The sequence below is a fragment of the Dipodomys merriami genome, unplaced genomic scaffold (assembly GCF_024711535.1).
Source record: "Dipodomys merriami isolate MVZ:Mamm:240054 unplaced genomic scaffold, mDipMer1.0.p SCAF_29, whole genome shotgun sequence".
NCBI classification, from domain to species: Eukaryota; Metazoa; Chordata; class Mammalia; order Rodentia; family Heteromyidae; genus Dipodomys; species Dipodomys merriami.
Window position 1 is genome coordinate 15,086,959 of NW_027204381.1, and position 14,236 is coordinate 15,101,194.

At 36.7% G+C, this 14,236-nt stretch overlaps 1 protein-coding gene across 1 annotated transcript in view; it reads left to right on the forward strand.

Moving 5' to 3' along the window:
* The window catches only part of Sik2 (salt inducible kinase 2), an 89,376-nt gene that overhangs the window by 1,066 nt on the left and 74,074 nt on the right, over window positions 1-14,236 (forward strand). Inside the window, exons 2-3 of the mRNA XM_070038412.1 lie at window positions 10,782-10,898; window positions 14,108-14,171. Of these exons, the coding sequence (XP_069894513.1) occupies window positions 10,782-10,898; window positions 14,108-14,171 (181 nt within the window). The remainder of the gene's footprint in view (window positions 1-10,781; window positions 10,899-14,107; window positions 14,172-14,236) is intronic.

Below are 14,236 nucleotides of genomic sequence, written 5' to 3' on the forward strand. Positions count from 1 at the left end.
TCTACCTGGGGTGCGTTCCGCCGGGTGAAGTCGCATTCCTTGCAAACCAGACGGGATGGCCGCTCTACTGCTTCCTGACCGAGACTCCAGCACCCCCCCCCCCATCCCGGTCCTTTGCACATTCTAATGCACCGCACACATTTTCTCACGTCTCTGCTCTTACCTAACCCACCCCCTTCCCTTCAACTGCCTCGAGCTGCTCTTTCACTCTCCTCGGGGTCTCTATTTTAAGATGTGCAAATTAAATACCTTGGGGTGGGGGGAGAGAAAAAAAAGGTAGGAATAAAACCATAGACTAACACCTAGTGGTTTTGACGTACTCTGTTCTGTCTTACTGTAATTGCCACTCGAGTTTCACCATTTTTCATCCTGTTGCCTTTTTTTTCTTATTAGTACCGGTATACTAGTCTTCGAATGTAGAATGAAGTAGGACTGTCTCTGTGTCTTTCTCTCTGTCACACACACAGACACACACACACACACACACACACGAGACTTATGTAAGCTTAGCGAGAGGCATTTGAAAACTTGAGTGATTTTCCTAGCAGTTGTTGTACTTAGAAGTTTTGCTTAGTGTCAGTTTCCAAAAAGAAGAGGAGCGTCCAAATCGGATTTATTTGGGGCATGAAGACCAAGGTCGCAAATTTTCTTCGTATAAATGTATGGATGCTCATTTTTTTTAGGTTGAATATGATGATGACTGTAATTGCCATGACTCAGTCTTTGCAAAGACTTAATCTGGTCCCAGCTTTTTTTTTTTTTTAATGAAAAGGAAGAAAGTGGTTCCATTCCTCCAAAGAGCCATCACCAAATGTCATATACTATTTAAGTTACATCAAAAAATAAAACACTTTGAGGTTGTTTTCAAGACTTTTCAGTGGCTGTCTTAGAAAATCAAATAGCACATATAGAGAACTTTTGAGCTACTTAGTGGTTGAATACTCAATCTATCCTTTCATAATTTTTTCTTAGAAGCTTTTAGGTTTACCAAGTTTTAATTGCTGGCTGTTATTTGCCAGGGCCAATATAAGTAATGTAGTATCTGTTTAAGAGCCGAGTAAGTGGAACTAATGGTAAACTGACACTTTATAGAGATTGACAATTCAAATGGTGTTCCTTTCAACTGGTATTTCTTAGTGCGTGTGCTAGGGGGCGCCGTGAAGTGACACCGTTTGGGGTGTTTATGGAGTTTTTGTTTTGTTTTGTTTTTGGCATTCAGCTAAAGTTGGACCATGCATTTGTAATTGAAGATCATCAAAGAACATTCAGATCCTACATTGTGTGGCAGATGTGTATAAAATGATTTATGTTAAAGGTTGTATTGTTAGCTCATACTTTGCATCTTCCTTGTGCTTTTCAAGATTACCCAGTGTAAGCATTTGTGGTAATTTTGTGTAGATTGGAGATAAGGTTAGAGGGATGAGAAGTGGCCTGGCAATTTCTGAACAGAAAAGTTTTGTAGCTGTCTTTATAATTGCAAAGTTTCTCTGTGATTGTTATAGGTAATTTACAAAAAGAATTGTTTAGCAAGAGAATAGATACAATTGTTCCTTAAAGTATATCATTGTTTATTATTGATCTGTAAGTAGCAGATTTTCTTTATTTACTGGATAAATAAGTCAGATAGATGTAACTACCTTAAAAACTATTACAACTGTGAAAACTTAACACTTTGTATTAAGTTCTCATTACTTAACATTCTGCAGTAATTGCAGTGAAAATATGGAATAAAGAAAAAGGGTATTGGCAGACTTTTGACTACATTATTGTTTATAAAAGTTTCTTCATGTGGATTTTTTTTTTTTTTTTTTGGCCAGTTCTGGGGCTTGAACTCAGTGCCTGGGCACTGTCCCTGAGCTGCTTTGGCACAAGGCTAGCAATCTACCACTTGAGCCACAGCACCACTTCTGGCTTTTTCTGTTTATGTGTACTGAGGAATCGAACCCAGGGCTTCATGCATGCTCTGCAAGCATGCCACATTCCCAGCTCCATATGGAATGTTTTTAGCATCAGTTTACATTTGTGTTTTAAAGATCTCCCCGGCACTACACCAGTTTGATTCTGAGGCCAATTTCAGGGTTTAGTTTACACATTGACATGATGGAAAATTGAATCCTTATTTTTTTCCTTTTTTTTTTTTTTTTTTTTTTGTTGTTGTTGTTGTTGGTTGTGGGGCATGAACTCTGGGCCTGGGCTCTGCCCCTCAGCTCTTCAGCTCAAGGCTAGCACTCTACCACTTGAGCCAGAGAGCCACTTCCGGCTTTTTCTGCTTATGTAGTGCTGAGGAATCGAACCCCAGGGTGTAGTGCATGCAAGGGAAGCACTCTACCACTGAGCCACCTTCCCAGCCCCTGAATCCTTCGATTTTTAATTGAGCCTTCTCTCCTGTCCTATCTCACTTGAAAGAGATGTGTTTTCTGCAGAATTTAGGAGATCCAAGTTTATTTCTGTCTTAGGGGAAAATGAATAGACAAAATTTACCTTCATTTTGGTCTAATCTATCAAATAGCTTAACATTGCTTAAGAAATACAGTTGTATCATGTGAAGCAGTATTGGTATGTTAGATTTCTATGTCAGTTTTGCTCACAAAAGGGAAGGTAGGTGGTAGTAGAGTCCAGATTCCTATATAATACTTAATAAAAGTTTTGTAGTACTGGTTTATGGCTTATGAATTAAAGAAGCTACTTTTTGTAAGATGAGCATAATAGGAAAATGATAATAACATTTAGACTGTTAAACTGTTTTAGGCAATAGTGGCTTCTAGTTTTCAGTTCTGTCCTTAGTGGTATTTTATTTTCCTAATACTATATTTGGAAGCAACTTTTTCCATCTAGCTTACTATATAGATTTTGTCTTAAGTGAAATTCCAGAAAAACTACTTGTGCCCTTGTTTTCATTTTCTGGTAAAAAAATAGTTTTAACATAGAAAATATAAAGAATAAAGTCAGCAGTACACAGAAAGTATATGTATAATTCCCATACCAATACGTTATTCTTAACATTACGTCACATTTCTCTCTAGTCTTTTTTGAAACACATTTTTCTATAGATAAAATCACATGGTATATGTAATATAAATTTTTCTACCTTTAGTAATGCAGACACATTTTTGCTTATAGTATATAACTTTGTAACATTTTTACCAGTTTTTGTTCTTGTAATTGTTATTAACGAGTTGTACAAAGGGCTTGCAATTGCATGTCAGTTTATGAGTACAATGCTTCTTGGCCAGTGTCACCCCTTTATAATATTTTAATATTACATGCTACCTTGTGAATGTATCTTACTTTACTACTGTTTGTCTAATTTTGAATATTATATAACTTCCAATTTTCACTTAAATAGTTGCCAAGGAGCCTTGTCAACTAGTTATGTCTCTATTTAAATTTTTGTGGAAGAATAATCGCTGTTAAATTTCTGGAAGGGAAATTTCAAAGTGAGAAAGTATTATTTTTACATTAAAGAGTTACATTTTTTATACAACTTATGTTTATTATTTGTAAACTTGAAAATATAGATAAATGAAAAAATGACCTACCCTGAGATACCACCATTAGTTATTTTCAGATTAGTCTCTGAAAGATAACTGAGTGTTCCTTAACACCATACCTCTTAAACTGCTTACTTGAAGTATATTCAGGTAAATGTATGGCCCCTTGAATTTTACTGACTTTTCCTGAAAGTGGGCCTATTAAAATGGCATGTTGGTATTAGATTACTTGCCTCTCTTAAGAGAACCTGGAATGCAGAACTGATACCAAGCTCACTCTGAAAATTGCTTGTGTTCACTAAAAGCTCTCTATGCATTTTAGGATTTTTCTCTTTAGATCTAATTCTTAAACTACTACCTTAAAAAGGTAGGAGTTTTTTTTTTTTAATTTTCCAAAATAAAGTCTGAAATTTTTATTTTTATAGCAAGAATACAAAGAAAAGAGCGTATTATATCATATTTAAAATATTTCTCAAAGCGAAGTTATGTTTTAAATGCATTTGGATAATTTGCTTTGAAATTTTTAGCTCTGTTCACTAGTCCTGGTGTTTATTTTGTACTACAAAGTATTCCAGATTTCAAGCAGTAGCTGTCTAATGCACAGTAGAAGGACTTGTTAGCAAATAACTTAACCTCTAAGTTGTATCTAAGCCCATTTATGATCTTTAACTGTGTACTGAAATAGAAATTATATTTGTCACATAATGTATATGTGCTTTGTTAAAATTGTCCTCTAGTTTCTTGGTATCCCAGACAAATAGTAATTGGCAAACTATTCTGCTAAATATTGCTCAAAACCATGTACTCTTTTGGGGAGGAAAGGAGAAATGTGCAAAATAAGGATTGTGTAAATCCTCATATTCTGTAGAAATTTTTAACTTTTAACAGAGTTTAATGTGTTCTGATCTTATGTCCTTAGAGAGATTCTCTCAGGATCAGACCATTAAGAAAACATTTATTTGGAAATAACTGAAACTGGCCTCTCTTGAATTCAAATGATGACATTTGATTTATGTCCCACTGCTGACTGCAGATTCATTTCCTTAGCCTCCTTTGGATTCCAGAATTCCTTATATCTTTCTTTCCTTTTTAAAAATATATCTACAACCTCTCCTCCTTTTACTTTTATCTTTGCAAAGCAAGTTGTTTGTGGAAAAGTTTCTTCATACAGAACATTTGTGGAAAATGCTTTCCCAGTCTTCAAAGAGAAATAATCTATATAACCAATTGGAGATTGTCAGGAGTTTCAAAGACACTTAAACCGGAATTTCAGTAGTCAATATTCATTTAAAATTTTTGAAATATTTACTACTACAGATTAAGACCTATGTTTTTGGTGGACTGAACTGAGAAACAGTGCTAAACATTTAAAGTTCCTTTTCAAAGTCAACCTAATATTTCCATGGTTTTCTTCAGATTACAGAAGTTGTACATGTTCAGCCATTGTTGGAAAGCCTAAAGAAGAAGCAACTTCCTTGCTTCTGTTTTCAAAACACAGGCTATTTGGTTCATATCCTCTTAGTGTTTCACATATATTTTATATGTATGCAGTCATTCACATATATAATCTGTTTTTATTTAGAATATTGTTAACATTTCCAAGTATAAAAAACACTATATGAAGCAAAATCTAATAGCGTTCTTGCATATGAGTATTGCATTTAATTTAGTTAATTTCCTCCTAGTTAACATTTATTTATTTCTACCTCATGCTCTATAACATAATGTCTCAGAGAGCATTCCTTTATGGGTAGTTTTGTACATTTGAACCTAATTGTTTCCTCAGGACAATTCGATAATAACAATGGAATTCTTGGGTGTGTATGTATTATATGTACATACACAAACACACACAAACACACACACACATACACACACACATTCCTATTTAACACCCAAAAAAAGAGGACTCACAAATTTTCACTAGGAAGAGCACACAGTTTCCAGGAATATTATCTTTTAAATCTTTGCCAATATTGGCAAGGTGAAGAAATTACTGCCCTTCCAGGCTGCAAAAAGTCAAAAAGGATTTATTTTATTGCTTATGTTCTTTTATTTGTTTGTTTGTTTGCCAGTTTGCCAGTTTGCCAGTGCTGGGCTCTGTCCCTAAGCCTCTCTTTGCTCAAAGCTAGTACTCTACCACTTGAACCACAGCACTTCTGGCTTTTTCTGTTTATGTGTTTATGAGGAATTGAGCTCAGGGCTTAATGTATGCTAGGCAAGGCACTCTACAATTACAACTAAGCTACATTCCCAGCCCCTATTATTATTATTATCATTATCATCATCATCATCATCATCATCATTATTATTTGCTGTCTTTTTTTTTTTTTTTTTTGCCAGTCTTGGGTCCTGAACTCTGGGCCTGGGTACTGTCCCTTAGCTCTTCAGCTCAAGGCTAGTGCTCTACCCTTGAGCCACAGTGTCACTGCCGGCTTTTTCTGTTTATGTGGTGCTGGATTTGATTCCTAATTTTTTTTTTTTTGGAGGGGGGGGTCCGGTCATGGGGCCTGAACTCTGGGCCTGGGCGCTGTCCCTCAGCTCAAGGCTAGCACTCTACCACTTGAGCCACAGCGCCACTTCTGGCTTTTTTCTCTTTTTGCTTATGTGGTGCTGAGGAATCAAACCCAGGGCCTCAGGCATACAAGGCAAGCGCTCTACCACTGAGCCACCTTCCCAGCCCGATTCCTGTTATTTTTAAAGTTCACTTAGATCCAGACACTGGTGTCTCATATCTGTAATCCTTGCTACTTAAGGTGCTGAGATCTGACAATTGAGATTCAAAGCCAGCCTGGTTAGGAAAGTTTATGAGATTCTTACTTCTAATTAGCTACCAAAAAAAGAAGTACTTGAGAAAATGTGTATTAAAAACAACAACCGTGTTGTTACTTTATAAGAGATTTTGTATGCTAGTAATAAGCTTTCTAGTTTATCTTGTATGCTTCCCCAAATGAGAGTCTTTCTCTGTTTTCTAGCAGAGGGAATATTATTTTTATTGCCATTGTTTATTCTAAGATAATGCATGTACAATTAAGAATTGAAGAGTTGAATAATTAATATGAACAACAAAATCTCTTGATTAGCTTTCTATACCAGTGTTTGAACTCAGCTTCATACTTGGTCAGGTTACTTGCTCAGTTGGTACTCCCATTTAAACCATACACCTCTAGCCTGTTTTTCTGCTTGTTATTGTGAAGATGGAGTCACAGATTTTTCTGCCTGGTTGGCTTTGAACTGAGATCCTTTAGAGCTCAGCCTCCTGAGTAGCTAGGATAACAGGTATGAGTCACTGATCCCTGCTTGCTTGATCTTTCTGACTCCCTGTGGCCACATTTTTTGCCCCTAGCAGGAGGCATACAATATTATGTTAGTAAGTAAATAGTATAAGGGATACAGTCCCATGCTAATAAGTAAATAGGGGAAAGAATACAGAGAATAAGTGCCCAGAAATCTGAATTTATTTGTATCCTTAAAATGAACTGTTGGAACATACCCTTTTGTAAGCTGGGGACTTTCAACACTCTATTTGGGAAATTCCAAAATAAAGGCTTCTTTTTGTTGATTAAATGTGTTAGTCACAGACCTTTAAAATTCCTTGAGAGTAGGAATCACTCCTCTTTAATTGTGTATCTCAGGCATAACTCAGGTATACCATAGTTCAAAAACATGTGACTAGTAGTCTATTTGAAATAGTGAAAAGACTGAATTTGAAGCAGAAGACCATCATGCCCACACCTCCAACTCACTAGAGCTTTAGAACTTGTGTAGGTTATATGACTTGCTGTTTCGTCGATGTCTTAAGAGGTTTGGGGTGCTGAGATTTATTTTTTTATTTATTTTTATTTTTTGCCAGTCCTAGGGCTTGAACTCAGAGCCCAGGCACTGTCCCTGAGCTGCTTTTGCTCAAGGCTAGCACTCTACCACTTGAGCCACAGCACCACTTCTGGCTTTTTCTGTGTATGTGGTACTGAGGAATCGAACCCAGGGCTTCATGCATGGTAGGCAAGCACTCTATCATTAAGCCACATTCCCAGCCCAGAGGTGTTGAGATTTGAATCTAGGACTTTATACCTGCTAATATATGATACCTTTTTAACTTCAGTTTTATTAACTCACAGGATACTACTACTTCTATGTCCTTCAGAAGAGCATTGATAACTAAATGAGATTAGATGTGTCAAAACATCTTTTTTAAAAACATTTTTTATTATTATATCTTTAAGTAATTGTACAAAGAAGTTCCCATTCTACAAATCAGTGTATGAGTACAAGGTGTCTGACAACATTGTCACCCATCAATCCTAACCTGTCCCTTCTCTCACTTTTTTTTAAAATTGAGATTAGGTGATTACATAAATTTCACATATTTCACAGTATTGTGGTATCAAAGTATCTTATAAAATTAAATGCTGTACAGTTGAGAAAGCCACCATCGTTACTATATTTCTGGGACACTCTTGATAAAGAGAATCATTTGAATGTTGCAGAAATTCTCAGTTGATTATCAATGATCCCTCATTTGTTGTTGTTGTTGTTTGGTCCAGTCATGGGCCTGAACTCTGGGCCTGGGCGCTGTCCCTCAGCTCTTCAGCTCAAGGCTAGCACTCTACCACTTGAGCCACAGCGCAACTTCTGGCTTTTCTTTTTTCTGCTTATGTGGTGCTGAGGAATCGAACCCAGGGCCTCATGCATGCAAGGCAAGCACTCTACCACTGAGCCACCTTCCCAGCCCCCCTCATTTGCTTTTCATTTCTGTGTCTATACCTGTTTTGTGCCTCCTTTGCATGAAAGTGTGGTTCTGAGTTCTAAGTAATGGGATGAGCAGAATAATATGCATTGCTTCCAGGCTTGGCCCCTCAGTATCACACCCCAACCCTATTTGGGGGTGGGGGAGTTGGCTAGAATGGAGACAATCTTCTGAGTAACCTTAGAAAACACACCCTAAGTATAGAAAGCCTCTTAGGCTGACTAATGTCACCTATCCAGTTCTACTACATAAGAAAAAACTAAACCTGCATTGTGCTTGAATCATTATATATTTGGGTCTACTTGTTAAAGCAGTTAAACTACCCCTATTACAAGGAACATGCTAACACATGCTTTATGTTGTCTTCAGAGAAACATATGCTCGTTTAACAGCCTAATAAACAGGCAGATTGTTACAATATAATTCTGTGTCTGTCTGCCTATCTATCTATCTATCTATCTATCTATCTATCTATCTATCTATCTATCTATCTTGGGTCTGTGACCCACTATAAAGTTGTAGAGAATTGAAATGAGAATTTTTTTCTCACATTGAAAAAAATGAGACAGTTTTCGTGTAAGTTTAATTGGATAATTAATAATTTTTACACTTTAATTTTTTTTTCTAAACTCCAAAAGGTTGTGCAGGGGCTTAAAATTTAACATATCCATCTAAGTATGTAGTGCTTGATCAGAATAGTATCACTCTCCCATCATTTTCTTCCCTCCCATCTGTTTCCTCTGCCAATTTTAATATTCTTGTTTTTTTACTTTTTCATTTTGGAGGCCAAAGTTCCAAAACAATTTAACAGAGGAGCTGTCCTCAAGTATTTCTTTTACATTTGCATTTGCTATCTAAACATTTATTAGTATTAAATATGGTAAGTTATGTGCAAAATTTTCTGACAATACAATGTTCAGTTTTAGAAAACTATACTTTCTTTCTCCCCAACTCTACTTATGTCATGTGACTTACCCCTTCATAAAATCATTTTGTTTGTAATGAAGTTCTGGGTCTCTAGACTTACTTCAGGGACTGTATAGCAAGGCATTTTCTTCAAAGTATGCATGCGTGGAAATTCCACATGAACTTTCCCAAGGAAAGTTGAGGCAATTCAAGTATACCTTTACCCTTTTACCTAGTAGTTTTTACTCAGTCACCCAGAGGAATTGTTAATCCCATATATTGTCCCCTTAATTAGAGGAAGAGTTCTTTAAGTTTTTAACTTTAACTTTGAAGTGGTCCTATAGTATCTCAAATAGCAAGTACAATATTAAGAATATATTACACTTACTTCCCTAACAAGTTTGACACCTTGAAGTTTCTAGACATTTTGATTATAATAATAACACTAGCAAGCATTATGAAAATAGCTTTCATAGAGCTCATACATTTTACTATCTCAAATGGAGTTACCTCTTTTCTTCTGAAGCAGTACACTGAATTTTATATATTATGTTAGTAATCCAATTTCTCCTGGGAGACCTTGAGTTGTTCTTTGGGTTACAGTTAAGTCTGAAACAAGCAGTGCATAACAAGTTAGAACTAAAAAAACGGGGAAGAAAGCTGGGTGGCAGTGGCTCACGCCTGTACTCCTAGCTACACAGGAGGCTGAGATCTGAGGATCGTGGTTTGAAGTCAGCCCAGGCTGGAAAGTTTGTGAAATTCATCTCCAGTTAACCTCCAGAAAGCTGGAAGTGGGACTATGGCTCAAAGTGATACAGTACTATCTTTGAGCAAAATAGCTCAAAGATAGCACCCAGGCCCTGACTTCAAGCCCCATAACTAACTTAAAAAAAAAAAAAATTACTAAAAGCAAAACGTAGTTTATTTTTTTATTTTTTTGGTCGGTTGTGGGGCCTGAACTCTGGGCCTGGGCACTGTCCCTCAGCTCTTCAGCTCAGACTAGTGCTCTACCACTTGACCCACAGCACAACTTCCGGCTTTTTCTATTTATGTGGTGCTGAGGAATCGAACCCAGGGCCCCATGCATGCAGGGCAAGCACTCTACCACTGAGCCACCTTCCCAGCCCCAAAACGTAGTTTATTAAAGTCACTTTGAAGTGTTATTGTTAACATACCAATGACAATGCCAAACAGAACCTCCTAAAGTACCCTATATGATTTAAGAAATATTTACTGAGGGCTGGGAATGTGGCTTAATGGTAGATTGCTTGCTTAACATGCTTGAAGCCCTGGGTTTGATTCCTAACTACCACCTAAACAGAAAAAGCTGATAGGGGCGCTGTGGCTCAAGTGGTAGAGTGCTAGTCTTGAGCAAAAGAAGCTCAGGGACTGTGCCCAAGCCCTGAATTCAAGCCCAGGACTGGCAAAAAGAAAAAAGAAAAAAATATTTATGAATAAATGAATAGACAAGCACTGAAGTTAACTTAGCTGTTACTAGGTTCGTAGGAACCTTCAGGTAAAGTGCCAGGTGTCATTTATTAAATGTCATTTATTAACTGTAAAATGTTACATACTAATATAATACAAATAATATACTATTATATACTAATTGCATTTATTTATGTTCTGGAATTCAGGTGGCGATTAAAATAATAGATAAATCTCAACTGGATGCAGTGAATCTTGAGAAAATCTACCGAGAAGTACAAATAATGAAAATGTTAGACCACCCTCACATAATCAAACTCTATCAGGTATGGCTTAGCTGTCCACTCTCAGTTCTCTATTTTACATCATGATTTTCCCTCTTATGTTTTCTAACCTGTGAAAGAAATACGCTTTTATTCATCTACATACATTCTTTTTTCTTTATTATCTTTACATTTAAAAATTGGAATAGGGGGCTGGGAAGGTGGCTCAATGGTAGAGTGCTTGCCTTGCATGCATGAGGCCCTGGGTTCGATTCCTCAGCACCACATAAGTGGAAAAAGCCAAAAGTGGCACTGTGGCTCAAGTGGTAGAGAGCTAGCCTTGAGCTGAAGAGGTGAGGGACAGCGCCCAGGTCCAGAGTTCAGGCACCCTGACCAGCAAAAAAAAAGAAAAAGGAATACTGAAGCTAAGTGGTATCTTAGTTTTAAGTTGTCTCTGAAACTGTTATTTACTTGTTTAAAAGTTTGAAGTCGTGCATTTATAGTTCCCTGTTTTGAACTTGCTATATTTTGAAATCAAAATTTTGTTTATTTTCTTTTTTTTTTTGGGTCCGGTCGTGGGGCCTGAACTCTGGGCCTGGGCGCTGTCCCTCAGCTCTTCAGCTCAAGGCTAGCGCTCTACCACTTGAGCTACAGCGCCACTTCCAGCTTTTTTCTTTTTGCTTATGTGGTGCTGAGGAATGGAACCAAGGGCCTCATGAATGCAAGACAAGCGCTCTACCACTGAGCCACCTTCCCAGCCCCTGTTTATTTTCTTAAAAGCAGAAGTTTGTATCTATTCATATGTAGAATTTTTTAAATTGAAAAATGGTTTCTAAACTCTTGATGCTGATCTATGACTTTGGCCTCCAAGGTATGATAGGTGTACTCGTAGCATGCTAGTCTCAACCTATACTCGTGGTGAGAATTATGGTTGAATTTGCTGAAAAGTTTTGCAAGCTGATTAACATCACATTAGTAGCTCAAAATCAATGTGTTAATACCAAAGAAATTGGCTTACAAATCAGGCCTTTTTTTCCTGTCAGCCAATACTACTGTGTACTCAAATAAATTAGCTCAGGTCTTTGGGAGTATAAGAAGAAAATATTAGAATTTCTAGTTAAGTTTATGATATTCTCTTATGTATATTTTATAATGTATGTATTTATACATTGACACATGCATGCATATCCACAAATGTGTTTATACATAAGCATGTATACAGACCTGTATATTTAGCTAAACACTGTTTATAATAGAAAATGACATTTTACAAAGATTGGAGACCACAGACTTAAAACATGTCTACTGTGTGTCAGTCCAAATATTTCTTAAAATTATAAAACTATAGGGACCTCTTAGGTCAAACTTACATTATTTCTCCCTTTACAGTTTTTTTTAATTCCTAAAGAAAATATTTCTAAGAAACCAATGATAGTTGGACCATAGCTGACGGACCACATGGTTAAATTGAGGTTAAATCTTTTGTGGTAATTCTGATTATTTACAATAAAGAGTTGAGGTTGAGTCTGTATTTGTTTAGGCCCAAAGTATAAATAAAATCACTTTGGTTTTTGCCCTGATATGTAATTTTAGGACAAAATTTGTTTTCAGCCTTTCAGTAGCTAGCTGAAAACTACTTTTTAATTTAAAAGAATGTTCCAGGGACAAAGACTAAAAATTGCTCATCTTGAATCTCAAAATTAACATTTTTCTAATTCAGGATATTTTGAAAAATCAAATTGGTGACAATTGACACACTTCTTTCTGAATCTAGAAAACCGAATTTAAATAAAAATAGCATTGAAATGGTGAAAGATGCTTGTAAACAATGTTTTAAAATTACAGTACTTTGTAATAATATTAAAGTATAGAAGGAAGAATTGCACATCCTGCCAGATTAGCTAGTCTAATCTTAGATCAACAAGTTCTTTTTTTTAAAAAACTAAGTTCTTGTTTTATTCTTTTCTATTTCTTTTTTTTAAATTTTTTTTTGCAGTACTGGAATTTGAACTCAGGACTTTGAGTTTGCTAAACAGGCACTCTATCATTTGAGCCCTATTCCCAACCCTATAATTCGTTTCTTTTTGTTGTTGTTGTTGTTGGTCTTGGGGTGTGAACTCTGGGCCTAGGCACTGTCCCTTAGCTCTTCAGCTCAAGGCTAGCACTCTGCCAATTGAACCATATCACCACTTCAGGTTTTCTGGTGGTTTGTTGGAGATAAGAGTCTCATGGACTTTCCTGCCCAGGCTGGCTTTGAACCACAGTCCTTAGATCTCACCCTCCTGAGTAGCTAGGATTACAGGCATGAGCCCCCAGTGCCCGGTTTATAATTCCTTTCTTAATTTGTGTATCATGGTAACAGAAGATTCAAAAACTCAGCGAAGAGGGGTTGAAAATTTTAATGTGTATACAAATCATTTGTCAGTTTTGTTAAAATGTAAACTCTAAGCTGGGCTTTCATGCTAGCTACTAAATCTACTGAAGTTTGAAGATCACAGTTCAAAGCCAATTATAAACACCAAGACAAAGCCAGAAGTGGAGCATTGGCAGAATACTAGCCTTGACCAGAAAGCCCCCAGGACCAGTACCCAAAAAAAAGTAAACTATATCAGTAGGTTTGGGATTCTGCATTTTGTGTCTGTGTGCTGGTCATGGGACTTTTTATTCTTTTTATTTATTTTTTATTTTTTTGGTAGGTCATGGAGCTTGAACTCTGGGTTTGGGCGCTGTCCTTGCGCTCTTCAGTTCAAAGTGAATGCTCTACCACTTGAGCCACAGTGCCACTTCCGGTTTTATAGTGGTTTATTGGAGATAAGAGTCTCAAGGACTTTCCTGCCCAAGCTGGCTTTGAACCGTGATCCTCAGATCTTAGCCTCCGGAGTAGCTAGGATTACAGGCATGAGCCGCCTGCACCCGGCTTGGGACTTTTTTATTCTTGTGGTTAATTGGAGATAAAAGTCTCTCTGACTTTCCTGCCCTTGCTGGCTTTGAATCATGTCCTCAGATATCAGCTACCTGAGTAGCTAAGATTACAGTGAGCCATTGCAGCCTGGCTTTTGGTATTCTGCATTTCTAATAGGTACCTGGGCCTGCTGGGCCATGGACCACACTTAGGAAGAGCAAAGATCTAGGTTTTTCACAAAAAAAAATATTAGCATAAGATATTGTAAGGCAGATTCTTTTAAGAATAGTTTGAATTTAGGTAACTGTGTATAACATGTAGTAAATGTTTGTCCTTCCTGACAGACTAATATGGAATTATTTTTTAATAGGTAATGGAGACCAAGAGTATGTTGTACCTTGTGACAGAATATGCCAAAAATGGAGAGATATTTGGTAAGCTAAAAATATAGAATATACATTTTTCTTCAATTATGTTATTAAAGAAACTAATTCTCCCC